The following is a 21,726-nucleotide window of genomic DNA, read 5'->3' on the forward strand; positions in this document are numbered from 1 at the left end:
GCGCCCTCTGCAGGACCGGAGGTTCCGCTGCAGCCGGTGCCGCCAGAACCGCCCCGCGCGTCCGTCACGCTGCGGGCGCGGCGTCCGCTCACCCCGGGCCGAGCCGGGGCAGCTGCGGCGCGGCTCCCGAGGGCCAGGGGGCCCCAGGCAACGCAGACCCTCCGTCTCGCGTCCTCTGCATTGGGAAGGGGTGGCTCTGAGACTCAGGTCCTTCTGGTGCCTAGAAGGACGTCGCCAGGGACTTTCAGATGGACTCGTCCCTAACCGATGTCTCCGAGGCTGCCGCCGTCCCGTGATCCTGAGCCCCCAAGGGCCTGGGGTGCGAGGGGGCGACAGCCGGCTGGTGCACCTTCGGCTACCGGGCCCGCGAGAGGGCGCCCAAGGTCGCACAGCCCCGTGGGAGTTTGCCCTAAAAGGAGGCGAGGCGGGCTGGCTTGAAAGTATTTTTCTTGTAAGACTTGGCCAGAGAGGTGAGGAAAGCCGAGTTCAGTTATAAAAGACGGCCCTGCCCCCTCATCCTGCCCCTAAAACGGTCCCCACCCCCAAAGACCCCCTAATGACCGCTCTGTCCACTACCCAGGACCACTCTGCCCACTATCCTTGGTTTCTAAGTGGCAATTCCTTTCCCCTTTTCTGCTGCTCAGAGCTGTCTTCACATCTGGGCAAATCGCTTATTTTGCGTTCAGCGCCGACTGTGTGAGGACCGGGCGCACGGTGGCGCTAGGGACCGCAGTCCTGAGGCAGGTGATAGCTGTCCCGTAGCGTCAACAAATCACCGCAGTCAGGTGACAGGCGCTGCCTCAAGGCTCCGGACCGGCTCTACTGCAGCCCGGGGCGGGGGAGTGGGCCGCTGAGGTCTCTAACTCGACCTGAACCAGCCCAGAGGAGCTGGACTTAAGGCACCCGACCCAGCGCGGGGATTTCGGCGCTGATGGGAAGAAATGCATCCAGGAAGGTGGGGACTTTAAACGTCAGGATGAGGAGGTGGGCCTCATCCCTGAAGGATAGAGAACTGCAGGAAAGGGAGTGACGGCCGCAAATGACAGCATCAAATCCCTGGATTAGAAAACACATTTTGTGGACTGAGATTATAGCTCAGTGGTTGAGCGCTTGCCTCGCATGCGTGAGGCACTGGGTTCGATTTGCAGCACCCCATAAAATAAATAAGTAAATAAAATAAATATATTGTGTCCATCTGCAACTAAAAAAAAAAAAAACGCATTTTGTTGCCACATGGGCACAGGCGGTGGCAAGGAGCGAAAGTTGGGAGTCCGGGTAGCCCAGGCTGCCAACCAGGCGGAAGGACGTTGACACCTCGATTAGGTGACTGCCTTGGAGAAGTCCGGGGTTGAATCTGGGCTCCCAGCCTTGAGGCCAGGCGAGAGTCTTCTCAAACGGTTTCATCCTCTGTAAAATGAGTGCCCCCTCCCAGGAGAGTGTGAAGGTAACCTTACATAATCGTTAGCACTCGTTCTGGCACACAGAGAGACTAGCAAATTGCCAAAGTAAAAACACTAAAAATACTGCTGCTGGTGGTGAAGATAGGAAGCCAGGGCTAACTTCCTGAGTTGGTTCATTTTTTCCCCCGAAAGCAATTTGCATATCTTCTATTAAGACTTCAGAACACAGTTCTTCCCTTTGACCAGGTAAATCCACGTGTAGGAATCCAGCCCAAGAAAATGATCAGAAATGAGACTTTTAGAAAACAGCAGGTTGTTCATAAGAACATTATTTATGATAGCCGTCTAGAAAAGAATCAACCTTAGGGGAATAATTTAAAAAATCATGGTGTCCACCTCTTAAGGAACAGCACACAGCCATCAGAAATTACATTTTCAAAGGCTTAAATATATTTAAACACAATATATGATATGACATGAACTCAGCAGGTTACAAAACTGCATACACTTTATGATCTCAGTTTGGGAAAAATAAATATATATATGCATAGTGGGCTCAAGGGAGTTTCACTTTCTCTCCCTTTTTCTAATTTGCAATGATAGGTTTGGATAACGTAATCCTAGGGTTAGAGTGGACTTTATTTTACTTTTTTAGTGTATTTGATCTCATGCTGCCTCCTGAGGACCATATAAGATAGGGGAAGGGAGCACTCTGGGCACACTGGAACTAATTGCTTTTAATCAGCCTCTTGCTGGCAAAGCCCCTGGAAGAATATCTTTGGAGGGTGAAGAGAAGTTCATCTCTGTCCACCCCAAATGAAGTCCAAGGTCATGGGAACAACTGACTTGAGTGTTCTCTATCACAAAGCAAATTCTTAAATTCACATGGATCTACATTCAGACTTACTCTGCTCCCCAATCTGCCAAGAAAATACCATGATGATTATGGCTTTGGAATACATCGTAGTGCCTGACAGTGTAAGCTTCTGACATTATCATTCTTTAAAGAAAAAATACTTGGGCTGGGTGCAACTCCGTAGTAGAGCATTTGTCCAGCATACTTAAGCCCTGGGTTCAATCCCCAGTACCATAAACAAAACAAATTCTTGCTGACTCCCAATTGCATATATTTTTCTATGTAATTTTCATGTAGATTATAGAATTTGGTCAAACTTCTTCCAACACAGAAATCCCATCTAAATTTTGACCGATTTTGTATTAAAGGTGTTTCAGTTAAACAAATGACATCCTTATTCAGTTTTAAAATGAAGTAAAAGTCTCCAAATATTGAAGCTTTGCATTGTGCTATAGTTTTGGAAGTTTCTTTGCCTAACACCTGTGTGATGTGTGTGTGTGTGTGTGTGTGTGTGTGTGTGTGTGTGTGGTGCTGGGGATTGAACCAGGCCCTTGTGCATGAGAGGCAAGCACTCTACCAACTGAGCTATATTCCCAGCGCCCCCCCACACACACACCTGTATGATTTTTTTAAAAAAATATTTTTCAGTTGTAATTGGACACAATATCTTTATTTATTTTTGTGTGGTGCTGAGGATCGAACCCAATACCTCATACCAGGCGGGCACTCTACCAATGAGCTACAGCCCCAGCCCCACCTGTATGATTCCTACAGTGGCAATTGTCACTATTTTCCCAGTAAGCTTTCTAAGTGGCTATCGATTATGGCATCTTTGTTTTGTAACCTGGTAATGTAATCCCACATTATTTCTGTCTTCAGTGATGTTATGTACTCCTTGATGGCAGGAAGCAGCTTCTGCATGTCCCCATTTCCTTGGGATCTAGAAGGGCTGGGTGCACCACAGGGTTGCCTGGTGAAGTCAATTAAACAAGTAAATGAATGAGTGGATGCATGAGTCCAGGATGCAATTGCCTCCCTCTGCCCTTGAGTTGGTGTTCATGGTGGCAGCACAAATGGGCAGTAAAGTGAACCCCACAACCAGACTCCCTAGCTCAGAATTCCCAGGAACAGGCTGTGCTCCTGGGAATGATGGAGGGCATGATGGAGAATACCAAATGGACACTGAGTCACTCCAAGTCAGGCAAGAGGCAGGGGAAATGGAAGGCCATATGCTTATCACGAGGCCTCCCCAGTGGCTGCCGCCCACCTGTGCCTCTTCCTATCAATAAATGGGGTGGGAGACAGAGGATAGAGGTGGGATTACCTTGTTGCTGCCCCTGTCTTCTGGAGTGGCCTGGGGCAGGCCCCCTGATGCCCTTAGGGCCATCTCTTCTGAAGAGGACCAATGTGTGGGTAATAGGTCCTCGTCTCCCCACACTGGTCGCCACATCCAGCAGCACCCTCCGCCTCCTTTGGCAGACTAAAGAAGTCTCTCTCTGGACAGCGCGATGTCGATGGGATTGCGGTTACACTAATCGCAGCGCTCACTATTCACTGTTCCAGTGCTTCCCTAAATTGTTATGACATCACTAAATCCTCCCAGCCTCCTACAAGTTGGGCTCTATTATTATCCATCCCCCTTTCAGAGATGAAGAAACTGAGCTCGGGGAGGTAAAGTAAGTGACAGGAGGACATCAGGTCAGAAAGTGGTAAAGGCGGGATGAACCCCCTTTTCCGCAGGACAGGATGAGCCCTGCATCTTGTTAACCTCTTCATGCCCTGTGTCTTGCATGAAGCCTGGCCACTGATCCAGACCTGTTGGAGAATACATGACGAATGAATGGGCAACTCCAAAGGCCAGCCTCTGAGCAATTTAGTGACTAAATATAGTGGCTTGAAACAGGAGTTGTATGAGGCCACTGTTCAAATCAACTAGTGGTTTTTTGTGGTTGTTGTTTGTTTGGTACTGGGATTGAACTCAGGGACACTCGACCACCGAGCCACATCCCCAACCCTATTTTATATTTTATTTAGAGACAGGATCTTGCTGAGTTGCTTAGGGCCTTGCTAAGTTGCTGAGGCTGGCTTTGAACTCTCAATCCTCCTGCCTCAGCCACCCAAGCCATGGGATTACAGCTGTGAGCCACCCCGCCCAGCCCAGTGTTTTTGAGCACCTGCGACATGCACAACAGAAATGCTACCAGAGGGACTAGTGTATAGTTTTATGTGCATTAAAAAATATATGGAGGGCATGGCAGAGAATATCAGTGTGGAAGCTGAGTCACCCACTTCCATCCACAAGTTGACTCAAAGCCACTTCTTGACTTTGTGACCTTTGCCACATCCTCCGTTACTTTTCTGTAGCTCAGTCAAAATGAGCTAATGAAGGGTGGGAGACAGCTGGCGCCTCCCTCGGCCCAGTGACCTGGCTAGAGGAGACTCTCGCCCAGTGAATGCAATGGGTTTAGCAAAGTTGGTCAAAACTCTGGAGAGAGAATCCTGCCTCCCGGGTACTCGAAGCAGAGGGTCAGAGCCATTTCTAAGACTCTCATTCAATTCATCGGCCCCCAGGGGACCCAGCTGCCCTGAGCCTGGGACACCCATCTGTAGCAGCTCTCCTTTAGCCCCTGCTAAGCCCAGTGCAGAAAACGAGGCCAGGCAGGCTTCAGGTGTGTTCCCTTTCTGACTTCAGACTTCTTGCTGTTTCCCTGCCCACCACATTCTCCCCCTTCACACCTCCAAGTGGTATTTGATGTATTCCCCCCACTTTTTAAAATACTTAATTTTTAGTTATAGGTGGACACTATATATATATATATTTTTTTTTATGTGATGCTGAGGATCAAACCCAGGGCCTCACACATGCTAGGTGAGCGCTCTACCTCTGAGCCACAACCCCAGCCCCACTTTTTTTTTTTTTTTTTGGTGGTACTGGAGATGGAACCCAGGTTTAGGGCCTCACACATGCTAGGTAAGTACTCTGTACTCTATCACTGAGCTACACCACCAGTCCTTTTCTTTTTCTTTTTGAGACAGAGTCTTGGTAAGTTTCCAAGGTTGATCCTTTTTAGTCTCTGAGTAGCTGTGATTGTAGACGTGTGCAGCCACACACAGTCCATTCATTCATTGTTCAAGTCCAACCCAGCAATTTTTAGTAGACCAGGGAACAATCAAGGCACTACCAAATAGTGAAAAAAAAACAATGCAGCCCTGAACAAGGAACGTGGCAGATTTGGAAGATGTCTAAGACATTGCTTCTAAAAGGAAAGTTGCACACAGTATATATAAGAACTTCTCCAACTTTGATGTGCACAGAAATTTCCTGGAGTCCTTGGTTCTTTTTAAATACAGGTCATGATGCAACAGGTCTCTGCTGAGGCGTGAGACTGAATTTCCCCAGGAGGCCCAGTCTGCTGGCGTGATTATCAGTGACACAGAATCCTAAAGTATTTAGTATGATCCCATCTGTGAAAACAAAATAGAACAATACAAATTCATAAGGGGGGCGGGATCTAGAGGATAAACCCTAAGTTATAGATACCCGTGATCTCTTGGTGCAAGAATAACCTAAGGCCTTCAAATATTTGTATAAAGCCTGATTTTTATAAAAAGACTAGCTATTATAATTAGGGAAAAAGATAAAACCAATAAAAGCCCAGTGGTGACAGTATCCCTCTAGGCAGACATCTGTGAATGTAGTCCGATTGAATGTACTGTTCGTCCCAGCTCCCATCACTGCCCTCTCTGGTCCTCAGAGCATAATAATAGGCCAGCTTAGAGCAGCCGCTCAGGATGCAGATGTGAGGCATATGGAATTGATGTTCCAGCTGGCTGGAAAGTTGTCCTCATCCAGGTTCTCACAGCTGGAAACTAATAAGAGCCTCCCGAGTACCTGGCCTAGGCCCTGCCCTGCATGGGCATTCTGCTCTAGCACCATGTCCATTAGCCAGATTACACAACTAAGGCTCCGAGATGTGGAAGGACCTGGGTCAGACAACTTGTCTAAGGCTGGGCTAGACTCCTAACCCACTCCCTGGGGCTCTGAGGGGTAGGGTCTACTGACTCCCCCTGCCTGCCTGGAAAATTCTTCCCCTACATGGGGCAGTCCCTTACTTGCTTCAAGTCTGCTCTTGACCAACCCCTTCTATGTCCACTCTCCACAGGAAAACAAACCCTGCCCTGCTTCCTGGCCTGCAGACCTGCTTCCTTGCTCGTCACCATATGGCAAGCTGTGTCTATTGGCTGACTCGTGTATCGTCCCTCTTTCTTGCATTAGCCTGTAAGCTACATTTTAGTAAGCAACATGTCATTTTGCTCGCAGCTATATCTCTGGGGCCTAGCACAGTGCCTGGTTCCATAATACGTACTCCATACATGAAAACTGGACAGTCTCCAACTCCTGGGTCACTGCTCTCCCTCACAGGGAAATGACCTGCTGAGCCTCCAAACATCAAAGTATGCTGCCTCCCTTTCTAGCCTCCCGGTGGAGAGTTCAAATTGTTTCTTAAGTGAAGAGGCAGATGGTTGGGCCTGGCGCCTCAGGGCCTCTCTGTGTGGAAGGACTTAGCAGGGAAGGGTTACGGTGGTCCTGGATTCGAATCCCATATTTTGCCACCATCCTGATGGAGTCAGGTAAAGGGCATCTCTGTCTAGGACAAGAACTTCTAAGTCTTCCAAGGGTCTTGTTAGCATCAGGGTCTTTGTCCTTGCTCTTCCTCTTGATCTTCCCGTGACAGACTCTCTTCTCCAAGGTCACTTCTTTGGAGAACCCTAATTCCTTCCAGTTTAAAACGACTTTCCCACACCCACAGATAACCCTGCATACTCCCCATTGATTTCTTCCATTGCTCTTGCTATGAAAGGTTTCTGCTTTTACTATTCCATTTGCCTGCTCATCGGTTCCTGTCTATCCTGCCAGCTTTGTGTAAGATCTGTGAGGCCAGAGACCTGGCTATCTTGTTAGTGCTGAATCTGCAGGCCCAGGATGGGGCCTGGTTTATAGTGGGTGCTCAGTAAGTATGGCTGAATTAATGCTCCATCCTTCTCCTTCTAGGAACAGAGAAAATGAGGCTCAGACAGGAAAGGATATGCAGGAGACTAGTGTCAGACCCTAGGGCAGAAGGCAGCAAGGTCAAGAGGAACTCTGTCAGGGGACTGTGACCTTGGAGCAATTTGATAGTCTCTCCAAGCCTCAGTTTCCCCAACTGTACAATGAAGTAAGACAGCTGAGACCACCATCCAATATCCAATTGCGAGGGGTGGTATACAGCCCACTTCCAGAAACGATATCCTCTGCAAAGCATCAGTACCCCTAGATACTGGTAAATCGCCCCAAAAGCCGCAGAAGGAGAAAACTACAACACCCATAATACCCCGGGAGGCGCTTGCGCACGGCCGCCTGCCCGCAGGGCCGCGGACGCCCTCTCGTGGCGATCCGACGTAGTGCTCCGCTCGGATCCCCGAGGGGCGGGGGGCCCACGGCGCACGCAGTCGGGGCGCGCGGCTGCAGCGGCGGAGCCGGAGCCGGAGCCGGGAGCGGGAGCCGGAGCGGGAGCGGCGGCCGGATCGCAGCCCGCGGGGCCCGCCGCAACCATGGGCAACCGGGGCATGGAGGATCTCATCCCGCTGGTCAACCGGCTGCAGGATGCCTTCTCCGCCATCGGCCAGAACGCGGACCTCGACCTGCCGCAGATCGCCGTGGTGGGCGGCCAGAGCGCCGGCAAGAGCTCGGTGCTTGAGAATTTCGTAGGCAGGTAGGAGCGGCGCGCCCCTGAGCGCGCCCCCCACCCCGGGGCCCCGGGCTCCGACGGCGCCGCGACCTCCCAGCCCCCGGGCTGCGCCGGCGGACGGCGCGCCCCCACCCGCTGCGGGAGGAGGCGGCCCTCCCCCACCGCGAGCCCCTGGGGGCGGCGGCGCCCCCGGCTAGTCTGCAAACGTCGGCCAGCCCCGGGCCACGGAATCACGCCCCCTCCTCCGCCCCGTCCTTTAGGGGAGACAGCGCTCTGCCAGGAGCAGAGAGGTGCCCCCAGACTCAATGGTCTCCGCGGGGGCCGCATTACTCAGCGCCTCCCTCGGCCCGGGAGTCCCTAGGACCGGGCTGCACCCCCAGGGCAGTGCCCCCTTTCCTAGGCTCCAAGGGGTCAGCCCCTGGACCGTGACAAGGGACCTCCCCCAGGTCCTGGAAGAGGACACAGCCCCGTGGGCATCGAGGACCAGGCAGTCTCCCCGCTGACACACACACCTCTGCGGCTCCCGCCGCCATCCGTGCGCAGCGCGGCGCAGGGGGGGCGCGGGCTGCGGGGCGAGGAAGGGGGGGAGAAAACACTTCGGGTCGCTTCTCAGCTGCCGCCCCTGGCCTCGCCGCTGCCCCCGGGTCGGGGGCGCCTGCCAGTGTGGTCCTCCCCAAGGCCTGGCAGAGGGATTGTGATGGAGGGAGCAGACAGCGGAGGGCAGAGATGACTAAGACAGGAGGCAGGAGGCGGGCAGGGGGAGCCATTTGCAGAACCTAATCCCCCTCCCGCCTCTGATCCCACAAGGCGCTGGGAGGGCCAGGTGACAGAGTGGGGAGCAAACGCAAAGACAAAGGGTCCTGGGATGGGGGGGCGCGGGCAGGTCGTGACACCCCAGGCTCCCCTCTGAGACGGAGAAGATAGAGGTGGCTTTCTGGTGCTGAGAAGGAGCAGAGAGGATTCCGCGGTGCTGGAAGCGGATGGGGGGCTGGGCAGGCTGAGGCAGGAGGCAGGAGAGCTGACAGTGACCTTCCGCTCCATCATCAACATCCCTCCACTCTCCAGGAACCTGGCTTTCTTCCGATGACCTTCATGGCTAAGGAAGTGGTTGGCACGCGGGAAAGGAGGCAGGGGCCCCTCCCCCCAAGGGGACAGCAGTTCTGTAGGGTGACATCCAGGTTCTGCTTTGAAACCTCAGGCTAGTCTCTTGCCCTCTCTGACCCTCAGTTGTCACATGTTTAATATAACAGTTGGAATGGACTGGATAGTTGTTCCTGCCCCTCAAATGTCCTGGGAAGACCACTGCCAACCCTAGAGAGTCAAGGGAAGGACCTGAGTATCTGTGGGATGTTGGAAAGTCTCCCCCCAGGACATGCCCATCTGGTCAGCACAGAGGGAGGCCTTCTGTCTCTGCAGGACAGCTCCTACAGAACACCCCTTCAGATCATGTGACCCCAGAGCTGCAGAGAAACCTATTCGGCCCCTTCCCACAGCCCTGTCCAGCACTCAGGGTTAGGGCAGAGAGTACCTTGGAGACAACGGTTCCCAAGGGTGTCCAGCACTTGTTCCATATTCTACCTCTTGTTAAATATTTGCTGTGCCAGGCCAGCTGGTCTGGGCAGGGGTATAGAGTCAGGGACCTCAGCTCCTGTCCCTGCAGCCCCTCCCTCATGCCCCACACCTTGCTGAGTCCTCCACAGGCTGGAGGTTAATTAAATGAGACCCTGGAGGTTAATTAAATGCCTTGCCAAGGTCACACATTCAGGAAGTGCAGCCCATGTCTGTCCAAGCCCTGGTTCCTGAACGTGACCAACAGCAGCCTCTGAGGGCCAGTCCCTGCGCTGGGCATGGGAACGTGCAGGTGTGTGGACTTCGTTTTCCTTATCTGAGGAATGGGAACACTGACAACTGCTGCTCTGCCTTCCTGAGCCAGTGGCTGTGGGACACGAGTTCATGGGTGGCAAAGCCCTTTTGTAAACATGTGGGGGGAGGTGTTGACAGTCTAGCTGTGTGTCGCTCCTGGCTCCCGCTTCTGGGAGTCCACTGGGCAGCAGGCCAGCCCTAGCCCCACCCTGGCCCCAGCCCCTAGCCCAGCCCCAGCCCCAGCAGATTCAGCCACTGTTGGCTCCTCCAGGGGCAGAGCGAGGTGTGAACTCTGCTCAGGAGGCCTGGCCCTCTTGCTGCCCTCCGCATCTCAACACCCTTGACAGGATCCCTGAAGAAAGATGTGTAGGGTGCCTGACACCCACCGGCCCAGGGAGCTGGAAGAGCCCTCCTCTAAGAGTGGAGGAGGGATGGGAGAGCACTGGGATCCCGGAAGCAAGGGAGGGGACCAGTGCTGGGGCAGAAGCAGGGAAACCGAGGCTCAGTGGCCCCCAGACAGCCCTGCCGCTCCCTCACAGGCTTCTGACCTCTCCACCCAGGGCTGGGTCCCCAGTCTGGTGAGCATGGTAACAGTAGCTCTGCCTCCTGGGGCTTCCCAGGAGCCAACCCCCCAAGGAGAGGAAGTGGAAATCGTGTTGGAGGAAACCAGCTGAGGTAGGCTAGCCTGGGCTCCTGGGTACCCAGGAGGACCTTGCCGCCAGCTCTGCAATGGAGGTGGCCCGGCAGCCGCCCAGGACCCTGCTGGGACTTGTCTGGATCTACGCTAAGTCTTCACTCCCCTTTCACAGAAGGGCAAATGGAGGTTGGCTCCTCGGGTCATTTAGCAAGCATTCCTGGAGGCCACAGAGCCTTGAGGCCAGGGATTCTGCAGGGAGGAGACAAAGGCAGAGGAGTGTGGCCAGTTGGGAGGGCAGAGAAGGCCTCCAGGAGCAGGTGGCACCAGGGTGAGCAATGAGCAGAGAGGAGCTGTGAGAGTAGCTGGGGGGAACTCTGGGCCAGGGAACAGAAATGCAAAAGCCCTGGGGCAGGACAAAAGGCAAAGGTTCTGGGGCAGGACAAAAGGTGGTGTCGAGGAGAAATGAGATGAAAGAGATAGGCAGGCAGGGGCTCGGTGAGGAATGTGTGTATGTCTTCATTTTTCTTGGAAGCCTTTAAGTAAGTTCAATGACTTTAACTGATTCTGGCAAGTGTGTGACTTGGGGACAGGGTCAGAGAGAAAGCAAGAGTGGCTGCTGCATGGGCACGAGGCGGGGGCCTCGGCCAGGGCCATACCTCTGTCGAGAATTGTGGGGTTCAGGATCTGTGGTGGGTGGACACAAAAGGTGGGAAAGAGGGATCAAAAATGACTTCAGGGTCTGTCATCCCGGCGATTCAGGAGGCTGAGGCAGGAAGATCACAAGTTTGAGGCCAACCTTAGCAACTTAGTGAGGACTTAAGCAACTTAGCAAGACTCTGTCTCAAAATTTTAAAAAAAGAAAAAAAGGGAAAGAAAGGAGGGCTGGGGCAGCCCAGTGGTTCAATCCCGGGTACCAAAAAGAAAACAAGGTCTTTGACGCATGCTCAGAGGCAGGAATGTCGCCGTTGATGGAGTCAGGGATAGGGGGGCAGGGCAGATTGGGGGCCAGGGGAGAGGGTGCTGGGTTGGACATAGTGAGCCTGAGGTGCCCAATAGACCCCTCCGGGGAAGTGTCAGGAGCTGGGGGAAGGCGGGCTGGAAATGGAAATTTGGGAGTTGTCGTGTAAACCCAGAGAGTAGATGAGCTCATTCTGGGGTAAGTGCAGAGGAGGATCCGTGGCCCCCAGCACGCCCCAGCCACACCTGGCCCTAGGTCAAGGGGCCTGTCCAGGGCCCTTCTGCTCCCTGGTCCTTCCCCAGCGCTCCTCCAGGGCCAGAGGCGTGCCGCCCCGCCCTCCAGCCCCGGGAAGGCTGAGGCAGGGGGGATTTGCGGAGAGGGAGGTGCCGGGGGCGGGAGCCAGGCCTGAGGGTGGCCCACCTGGAGCGTGTGCTCCACCCCTGCCCAGCTGCTGTCTCCTTATCTGTAAAATGGGGACAATGACACCTCCCTGGTGGGACTGCAGTGGAGCTGGAACTGGAGGGCCTGGCGTGGAGGACGCGCCAGTTCATCCCTGCTGGGGCCTGGGCAGGCAAGGCCTTGGTGTCCTGCCGCCTGGGAGGGGGCCACAGTTGGGGAGGGGATCGGCTCCATCCAGGTGGGGTAGTGGACCCCTGGGAGCCTCTGCCTGGATGGAGCTGGGTTTTAGGTGGCTGCCTACCTACACCCCATGTGGGTCCCCAGCTGCTTCCCCAGGGTCCTGGTGCTGGCCTTGGCCTCTGAGAGCCCTTCTTTGGTCAGGCCTGGCCCTCCCTCCTCTGGCCCTCCTCTGGGAGACACCCACTCCCCACCGTAAAGCTCTGTGCTGTCCCTGAACACACTGGTTTTCCCGTTTTAGATTGGGAGACTGAGACCAGAGAAGACGAGGGGTTAACTGGGATCTGAGGCAGGGGGTCGCTGTCTGACTGCAGCTATTTCCTTGAAACCTGCCCTGTGCCAGGCCCCAGGGACGGGGCTGAGAACAAGGTGGGCCTACCTGTGCTTCGGGAAGGTCCCAGCCGAGAGGACAGGCAACTGTGAAACCCACGAGGATCCCACAGGAGCCTGAGAGTGAAGAGAAGCCGTGGCCTGGGGCCAGAGAAGGCCCTCCGGAGGAGGTGGCACTAAGGCTGGGCAAGCAGAGGGAACCAGTCCAGGTGCCTGCTTGGCCCCAAGAGGGGAGAAGCCTGCGAGATGGAGGACCCTGGTGAAGGACCCTGAGTGAGAGGCAGAGGCCACAGGCCAGACTGAGAAGGTTGGGGAGGCAGGACGGTCGTCCCTGTCCCCGGAGAGCTGTGGCAGCTGCCCTGGGCGCCAGCCTCCGTGTGCCTCAGCGCACACACCTGCCCCACGCTCAGCAGTGCTGCCAGGGACTGCGCGTGGAGTCCATTCCTGGGGGCTGGACTTGAGGAAAGGTGCCCTGCCAGGGACATTCTGCCCAAACCCCGCCCCTCCTGGTGGCCCAGAGGAGCTAGGAATGAAAGGTGACCCTGGCAGACAGCATCTGATCCCGGTGCCAGGAGACTGAATTTCCCAGGCTTTGGCCAGGGTCAGAGGGTGGGAAGGCAGAGGGTGGGGTGGGCAGGCAGGCGGGTGGGGCGGCGGCAGAGGAGCCAGTCACGGGGACAGTGTTGTCAGACGTGGGCAAGAGCAGAAATGGAGGCCCACATGCCATATGGCCTAACAACCCAGCTATAAATCAAGCGGCGGCTGCTAAACACGAGGCGTTCTGTTCTCCCACCTTGACGCACACACCTTCACCACCGCCTGGTAGGCTGGGTTTGAATTTAGGAATTGAGGTCCCTCTGAGTGGGGACAGATGGCCCCTTCCCCTGGGCTGCCCTGGTCCCTCCTCATTCCACCTCACTCCACCTCACGCCACCAGGAGCCTCCAGAGCTCACCCGGCCCTCATTCTCCGCTCCTCCATGGGCCCAAGAAGGACCCTCCTTGGGCCTGTGCTGCCCCCTGAAACAAAATCCATTTGCAGGAGGCAGACCCAGGGGTGGGCTAGGGACTGCATGAGAGGGGATCCCAGGGTTCCCAAGGTAGCCTGGGAGGGCTCTGCAGGCTCTAGCTGGCTCCCTTCCCTTGGCTCCTTGCCCCCCAGGGAGGGTGAAGCCGGACAAAGTCCAGAGGGCCCCCTGAGTGTGAGACCCAGGATGAGGGCCCGATTCCCCATGTCTAAGGAAGACAGTGCCCACCGCAGTCTTCTTGGAATCAACATCCCACTTGCAGAGCAGCAGAAATGAACACCCCAGGTTTTTAGATGGCCAAATGGCACACAGAGGGTAGGGAACCTGCCCGAAGTCACACAGCGATTAAATCAAGAGGAAGGACAGGAAGCGGCACAGGTCTCCACCCACATGTGCCACCCCATCTCCCCTCTCCTCTGCTCCCCGCAGCGTCTCTGCACTCCTACCCACTCCCTGGACTGAGATCTGGGTAAGAACTGAGAGTGGAGCCCGGTGCAGTGGCGCACGCCTGTAATCTCAGCGGCTTGGGAGGCTGAGGCAGGAGAATCATGAGTTCAAAGCCAGCCTCAGAACTTAGCGAGACCCTGTCTCGAAATAAAATATTTAAAATTAGGCTGGGGATGTGGCTCAGTGGTTAAGTGCCCTGGGTTCAATCTCTGGTACCAGGGAGATTGAACAAGGGCTGGAGTTGGGGCTCAGAGGTGGAGCACTCGCCTAGCACGCGTGAGGCACTGGATTTGATCCTCAGCACCACGTAAACTAAAATGAAGACATTGTGTCCGCCTACAACTAAAAAATAAATATTAAAAAAAAAAAAAACTGAAAGTGGTCTGGAGAGCAGCTCTAGCAACTCGGAATTATCCTAGGCAACGGGGGAAAGGAATATCAGGTTGAAAGATACTCAGGACAGTCTCCTAGATGGCATCTTCCCAGGGCCCTGGCCAGAGCCCCCGGGATCCACCTCCCCTCACCCTCCCCATCCAGTCCAGCCTCCTGCCCTGTCTACCTACCCCTGACCTCTACTGCCTTCACCCCTCTCAGCCACTGGGGCAGCGCCTCTCTCCTCCCAATCCATTCCCTGCACAATAGTGGGGGACTGTCCAAGCCCCCCATCTAGCCTCTTCTGCCTGAAGTCTACTGTGGAGACCCTGCCCCCATAACCAGGCCCCAGCTCCCGAGTTGGGCCCCTGAGGCCTGGCCCCCGGCCCTGTTTCCCCCAGCCCTGCCTCCCAGGCCACCTGAGCTTACGGGTCATGGGAAGAGTGAACTGAGCCCTTTCCCATGGTCCTGGGTGCCCACTGTGCCCCGTTACCCCAGCCCCGTCTCCCTGCTTCACTGGCTCCTCCCCCCGAGTCTCTCATCAGCTGTCACCTACTCCAGGGTGCCATCCCCATCACCTGCCCCGCCGACCTGACCCTCCTGGTGTGGGGTACGGCTCTATTTCCTCTTAGGATGCCCTGGCAGACAACAGCAAGGACCGTGGCTACTTTTCACCTCGAATCCGTTCATTACCATGTTACTCTTTTATCACCGCCGGCTCAGAGACCTCTGGTCTCAGCACAGGGAAAAAGGAGGCCACTGGCCAGGAGGAGGAGGAGGATCTCTGTAGCTGAGTCACGCTCACCTGCTTCCCGAGTCCCCAGCTGGAGGGAGTACAGAGAAGGTACCCAGTGCCTGCCAGTATCCAGGTCTGGTTGCCCAGTGGGCACCCTCTGTGGGGCCTTCTGCAGCCAGGACCTCAGGGCATCCCCTCTACAGTCCAGGGAGGGAGCTGCTACATTGGCTCCCATTTCACGGATGGGAAAACGGAGGCCTGGAGCAGGGGCGCACTTCTGTGGTAGAGCTGGTGCTCCTGGTGAATCCAGATGGATAGGGACCCAATTCAGGGGCACAGGGCTTTATCTCTGAGTGTCAGTTTCTTCCCCAGGGAGATGGGGAAACTGATGGCATCCACCTCCCACAGCTGTGGGAGGATCAATCCAAAGGACACAGATCCCTTAAGCAGCTTTATTGTGGTGTAATAAAAAATTTATATACCATAAAATTCACTCACGTTAAGTGTATAATTCAAGGATTTTTAGTATATCTATGGAGTCGTGAAACCATCTCCACAGTCTAATTTTAGAATATTTCCTTCACCCCCAAAAGAAATCTCAGGATGGTGTGGATTTTGAAGCCTCTAGCAAAGGTTTGGCCGACAGCCAGCAATCCATCAGCAATTATTATTATTGATAATAAAATGTTTACAAAGGTTATCCCCCGGTGTTGGGATGATGATTGGTCATTTCTAAAGCATTCATGTATCTTCTGGACTTTTTCAAACGGAGAGCATATGATTTTTTAAAATTGGGGGCAAAAGAGAAATATGTTTCCTTTTTGGAAATACAGCCATCAACACTCGGAAGGAAGGAAGAGAACATCAGTGAAGGAAGGAAGGAAGGAAAGTTAGTAGATCCTCCTCAGTGGGGAAGACGAGGACAGGGTACTGGTCCAGAGCCCTGGTGCCCACCCCACCCTGTCACCAGCTTGACCACAACTTTGGGGCCAGACACGTCGGCCTTTGCTCCTGGTTTCCAGGCCTGCCCAGTGAGGCTGAGGGGGCACTGCGAGCTCACCTTCCAGTCTTCCTGGCACTGGGCAGGGTGATCTGGGTGCTGCCACAGAGTGTCCGGGTGCTGGGACATGGTGGGAAACAGCGCCAGCCCAGTCCCTGTTCTTGGGAGCCGCAGGACTGTCCAGGAACTGTCTTGAAATATCCAAACCTTGGGGCTGCGGCTGGGGCTCAGTGGCAGAGCGCTGGCCTAGCCTGTGTGAGGCCCTGGGGTGGACCCTCGGCACTGCGTATATAGAAGCAAATAAAAGAAAGGTCCATTGACAACTAAAAAATATATGTTTTTTAAAAAGTAGAAACATTTGGAAAAAAAAAAATGTGAACCTCATCTTGGAATTCATGCGCTGTGATGTGGGCGGCTGCGGGCTCCCGGGGGCCTCTGGGAAGGTGGGAACAGAGAGGGGCTTGTGGCCCAGGGCAGACTCACCCCTTCCTGCTGTATTTCTTGGCCTGCCCACTGCCGCGCCCAGCTCCCTGCCTCAGAGGGCACCTTGGAGCCTGCCCAGCCCCTGCCTTCCATTTTCAGGGCAAGATCTGGCCTTAGACACTCCAGCTCCCGGGCCAGCCAGCTGCTGGAGAGCCGCCTTCTAGCTCCGCCGCTCAGCACCCAGCACAGCCCCGCCGCTCTCCGCGGCTCAGAGGCGTCGTCTTTATTTATCATCCCGGTGACGGCCAGTTCTTCAGGCATTACTGATATCAGCCTCGGAGCAGCCTGATTTCCTGATGTGGAAACTGAGGCTCAGAGAGGTGTGGTTGTTTGCCCTCGGCCACACAAGTCCATGCAGGTCTGACCTCAAAGCCCAAGAACTAGTGGGTCCCCCCACTGTCACTTTTATGCAACAGGGTTGGGAACGGGGATCCCTGGGCTCTGGCCCCGAATCTCAGCTCCTACAGTGGAAATGGGGTCCCTTCAGCCTTTGGGTGCAGTTTCTCCAGACCCCCTTCCGGGGGCGACAGTACCAAATCAGACAGGGAGTGGGTGGCGTTTGGAGGTCCTGAGGTGTGCATTTTGTCCTCTCGGCTCCAGGTTTGAAGGTGCCTCTGCAGATGGCGAGGCAAGGCCTCCCTGGGAAGCCACCATCTGCTTAAAATGAGTGGGAGAGCTGGCAGGCCACCATCCACCCTCCCCCGCGCGGAGCAGCACGCGGCCACCGCGGCTGCTGGGCCCCCACACACTTTGTCTGGGCACTTGCATGTCCTCCCTCCGCCTGGGCAGGAGCTGGCAGGAGCGGGGCAGGAGGTGCAGGGGTGCCACTGACTGGAGGCTGGATCAGGCTGACTCCCCCCAGGGATCTGTTCGCCTTAACAGGCACCGAGTGGGTCAGTGGAGGCAGGGCAAGGAATGGCCGAGCCAGGCTCCTTCTCTCCCGCATTGCCTGAGCCCTCCCTTGTGCCAGGCTCTGCCCTCGGCGCTGTCTGTCAAGTGGTTGGGACTGGGAAGCTGGCCTCCAGGTTCTCGTCCCATCCTGGCCTTCTCTCCATCGCCGTGTGCCCTCCCAGTTCCCTGCCCTCTCTGGACTTTGGTCCCACCTTCTGGACAGTTATGGAGGAATGGGACATCGTCCACAAGCTTTGCTCCTCAAATTCCCATCCTTCCCTCTAACATTTCATGATCAGGGTCCCCAGATTCAATTCGGTGGCCAGAAGAAGTGAGGTGGAGGGTTCTGTGGGATTTGGGGATTGTTGATGGAATTTGGGGATCATCCCAGGGCGGGAGTGAGATCAGGGGACCCTCAGCAGCCCGCTCCAGTTGCGGGGCAGGCCTGGGCTCAGCTCTGGTGTGAACCAGCTCCGTGAGTCCTCCACTGCTGCCGGCAGGGACGTGCATGAGGCAGGGTTAATAGGACGCCAGAGGACGGTGAGGCCTGGAGAGTGAAAGGACGTGACCAAGGCCACCAGGCCGGGGAAAGGCAGATGTGGAGTTCCAGTCCAGGGCATCTGCCTGCACGGGCTCTGAACCACTCAGCCAGTGAGCCTTAAACTTGACAGGGAGCAAGACAGCCATGTGGGGAGGGGGTTTGAATCCGGATTCTGCCTCCCTGCATGTCTGAAGGTTGTGCGTTTGCACAAGCTGCCTCAAGAATTTGATGTGCCTCACTCTGTGCACCTGGGCCCTGAGAGCAATGGGACACCTCCCTCCCTGGCACCCCCATGCCCACCCTGCGGAGGAGAGACTCTTCCCCCAGACATGGCCCTGCCTGCTAATCTCTGCTGTCCATAAGCTGCTTGTCCTTTGAAGAAGCCCCAGGGAGGCAGTGATGTGGGGCAGGCTGGTCCAGGCCGTGGACCACCCATCGCCCTGCCTAGGTGGGCCCTGGGCTCTGCATACCCCCTCCCTATTTGGCACCTCAGAGACCTCCACGCTCAGGGGTGGGCCCTTCTGCTCAAGGGGGATGCTTCTTGGGGAAGAACTCTAGGCAAGGTCCATGTCTCTGCATGGGGGACTCTCCGTGGGGAGTCCCATTCTTTCCAGCCCCTCCTGCAGTTTCCATGGCAACAGCAGTTGCCATGGTATTGCTGGGCAAGAAGCTGATGGGGAAGAAGGTGGACCCCAGGCCCCCACGCCCACTGAAGCCTCTATGAGAACAGCTGTCCTCTCTCCATGGTCCTGGGGGTCCCCCAAAACCGAGGGGTTGTCTCCCAAGGAGTCACTGAGTAACACCTAGGAGAGATAAAGGAGGAGGTCCCCCCAGGAGGCCCCGCCCTGTGTGCCAGCCACTCTGCAGTGCGGGCCACACAGACTTGCATGTTCTGTTTACTTGCCTGTCTCCTCCGCCACATTGCGAGCGCCTGGGGTGGGGAGCTGTCTGACTCATCATCTCCCGTCCCCAGGGCCCAGCACAGGGCCTGGCACAGACCAGATTGAATTGAATTACATAAAAAGTCGAGTCTGGCTCCTTGGGTTTAGGGGGTGACACAGTTGGATGGGGAGGTTTCCAGGCTCTGGGGGCCAGCCTGCACTTGGTTTGAATCTCAGCTCTGGGGCTAGGGAGGCAGCTTAGTGGTGGAGCACTTGCCTGGCACGTGCAAGGACCTGGGATTGAATCTCATCATCCCAAGGAAACAAAACCAACAAAAGCAACTTCTATGATAATCCCAGCTCTGGGGGCTGGGGTTATAGCTCAGCTGAGACTGCTTGCCTAGCATGCATTAGGCCTTGGGTTCAATCCCCAGCAGCAGCACCACCAATAAATAAATAGATGCAAGGAGAAGAATAATCCTAGCTCTGCTGTGTGACCTTGAGTGAGTCACTTCCCCTCTCTGAGCTTCAATTGCTTCATCTGTAAAAATATAATTTCCATATCAGAGCATGTTTGAGGAGTTGGGATTCACTCAGAATTCATTGAGCACCTCTGGAATACTGAGCCCTGGGATCTGTGGCAGAGAGAAAGTGCTGGCCCTGCCCTCCTGCAGCTCATAGTCTGGCAACAATGAAATTTGCTTGGCACCTGAAAATGCAGAAGCTACCTGCCATCTCCTTTCCATTGGCTCCTCCTCACCAGCTCTGCTCTCCCCAGAGGTGGCTCAGGCGAGGGCTCCAACAGGAGGCTTTGAACCTGGGAGCCCTGGGCCTCTCTGTTGCCCCAGGCCTTGAATCTGAGCCAGGCCCTGGGCAGGCGGTGGGAGACCTGGCTTCTGCCTCTGGCTCTGTGAGTCCTGTGTGTTCCCCTCCCGGTCTCCATGTGCTGCTCCATGAGGAGGCAGCTGGCCACAGTCCCTCAGGCTCTGGCCTGCTTCCCCCTTTCCTGGGTCCTGGGGATCCCATGACAGCCTGATTCCTGGAGAGGCCTCTGCCCTCGTGTCTGCCTGGGGTGGGGTAGGGCGAGGTGGGTGGGGTGAGGGAACAAGAAGAGCTGACAGGACAGAGTACTTGCACCCTCAAGACTCAGCCCAAAGGACAGCTGGGGTTGACATCAGCATGAGCCATGTCTGAAATACAGCCTGGACTGTTGGGTCTGGAGACCAATGACTTGTGACCCCTCAGTCCAGATCCATAGGGACTGGATCCATGGGGCGCTGAGAACAGAGAGCTCTCACTGCATGGTAGAACAGATCCAAGTCCAAGGTCTGCTCTGCTAGATACCGGTTGTGTAATCTGAACATCGCTGAGCCTCAGTTTCCTCATCCATAAAATGGGGATAGTAGCAGCAACTACCTCCTGAGGCTACTGTATGGAGTCTAGAGATATCGCCCACAAAGCAGCTGGCACACAATGGGCACTTTTAAAGCCCAAATTCTTTTCCTTGCCTCCTCCCCCCTGCATCTGCCTGTCCTCAACCCCAGCCAGATGGGACCTGAGAAAAGGGAAGTGAGATGTTGCCCTTCCCCACAGAGAAAGGAAGGGGATGAAGTGCAGGGCCGTTTCTCGGGATCCACTCTGTGGCCACTGGACACTGAGGGTGTAGGCCAGCCATACCTCAGTTTCCCCCAGGCTGAGTGGCTGAGGCTGGGTTGGGGCAGGAACTTCCTGTTGGTCCTGAACCAACACAGGGCATATCTAAGAGGCATCTGGGGAATTGCTGGTGTAGTCTCCTGGCAGCTTAGGTGCATAAATTATGTGGGGACACCCCTTCAGGGCCTGAAGCCCTTGTACTAAGGTGCGGTGGGGTCAACACTTCAAGGGGATTTTGGGTCTCCCAGCTGCAGAACTGGTACTCCTGATCTTGACCTTCCTCTGATCCTTGCAGGGACTTCTTGCCCCGAGGATCTGGCATTGTCACGCGACGTCCCCTGGTCCTGCAGCTGGTCAATGCTAACACAGGTACATGCTCTCCATCAGCCCCAAGGTGAGGGGCTACCTTTCTACTGAACTTGAAAGTTACCAAGGAAGGGCTTCGTTCCCTCCTCGGGTTCCATTCCTTACCTGAACAAGGGAGATGAAAGTGTTTGGAGTCTGTTTCTGGTGGGAGATGGGACGCAGGTGGGTTCCCGACTGTGATGCTCGCCCCCTTCCTCTACCCGCTTCTGGAGCAGAATACGCGGAGTTCCTGCACTGCAAGGGGAAGAAGTTCACTGACTTCGAGGAGGTGCGCCTGGAAATCGAGGCCGAGACCGACCGGGTCACCGGTACCAACAAGGGCATCTCTCCGGTGCCGATAAACCTGCGGGTCTACTCGCCGCACGGTGAGACCTGGCCCCGCCCTCCTGCTTCTTTGCCTAGCCACGCCCCCAGGCCGCTTTCTGGGCTCCGCCCCTTTCTGGCGCAGACTCCGCCCGCGCAGCCGCCCCCTCCACGCCCTGCTAGCCCGAGCTCCACCCCGCCGTGGCTCCGCCCATCCTTAGCCCCTACCCTGGTCCTCCTTAGACCCCGCTCCCACGCGGATCCCGTGGGTCCGACCCTGTTCGGTAACTCTGCGCGCCCACGGTCATGCCCCTTGCTTTGAGCCATCCCTCTTGTCGCCCCGTCCAGTACTGAACCTGACGCTGGTGGACCTGCCCGGAATGACCAAGGTGCCCGTGGGAGACCAGCCTGCGGACATCGAGTTCCAGATCCGAGACATGCTTATGCAGTTCGTCACGAAGGAGAACTGCCTCATCTTGGCGGTGTCCCCTGCCAACTCCGACCTGGCCAACTCTGATGCCCTCAAGGTGGCCAAGGAGGTGGACCCCCAGGGTAGGTTCCCACTTGGCAGTCCGTGTGCCAGGCCCGGGGGGTGGTTGCTTCTTGAGTTTAGGGGGA

General features: G+C 55.7%; 1 protein-coding gene and 1 long non-coding RNA gene across 24 annotated transcripts in view; one reads left to right on the forward strand and one right to left on the reverse strand.

The window, feature by feature from the left end:
* Positions 1–2,904: 2,904 nt before the first annotated feature.
* On the reverse strand, positions 2,905–9,060 carry LOC120889909 (uncharacterized). Its single transcript, XR_005734128.2, has 2 exons — positions 8,498–9,060; positions 2,905–5,721 (listed from the first exon to the last, which is right to left on the reverse strand). It is a non-coding gene; the product is annotated as an uncharacterized LOC120889909 (long non-coding RNA).
* The window catches only part of Dnm1 (dynamin 1), a 40,926-nt gene continuing 26,933 nt past the window's right edge, over positions 7,734–21,726 (forward strand). For 22 of the 23 annotated variants that reach the window (XR_013438329.1, XR_013438324.1, XR_013438325.1 and 19 more), the window contains exons 1-4: positions 7,734–8,009; positions 20,735–20,808; positions 21,021–21,170; positions 21,457–21,660. Coding sequence is in view for 15 of the 23 variants with exons in the window: in XM_078048337.1 (XP_077904463.1) it covers positions 7,849–8,009; positions 20,735–20,808; positions 21,021–21,170; positions 21,457–21,660 (589 nt within the window). In the remaining 8 variants the exon portion in view is untranslated. The remainder of the gene's footprint in view (positions 8,010–20,734; positions 20,809–21,020; positions 21,171–21,456; positions 21,661–21,726) is intronic. The other variant, XR_013438331.1, reaches the window with a different exon arrangement.

The sequence above is a fragment of the Ictidomys tridecemlineatus genome, chromosome 4, assembly GCF_052094955.1.
Source record: "Ictidomys tridecemlineatus isolate mIctTri1 chromosome 4, mIctTri1.hap1, whole genome shotgun sequence".
Lineage (NCBI taxonomy): Eukaryota > Metazoa > Chordata > Mammalia > Rodentia > Sciuridae > Ictidomys > Ictidomys tridecemlineatus.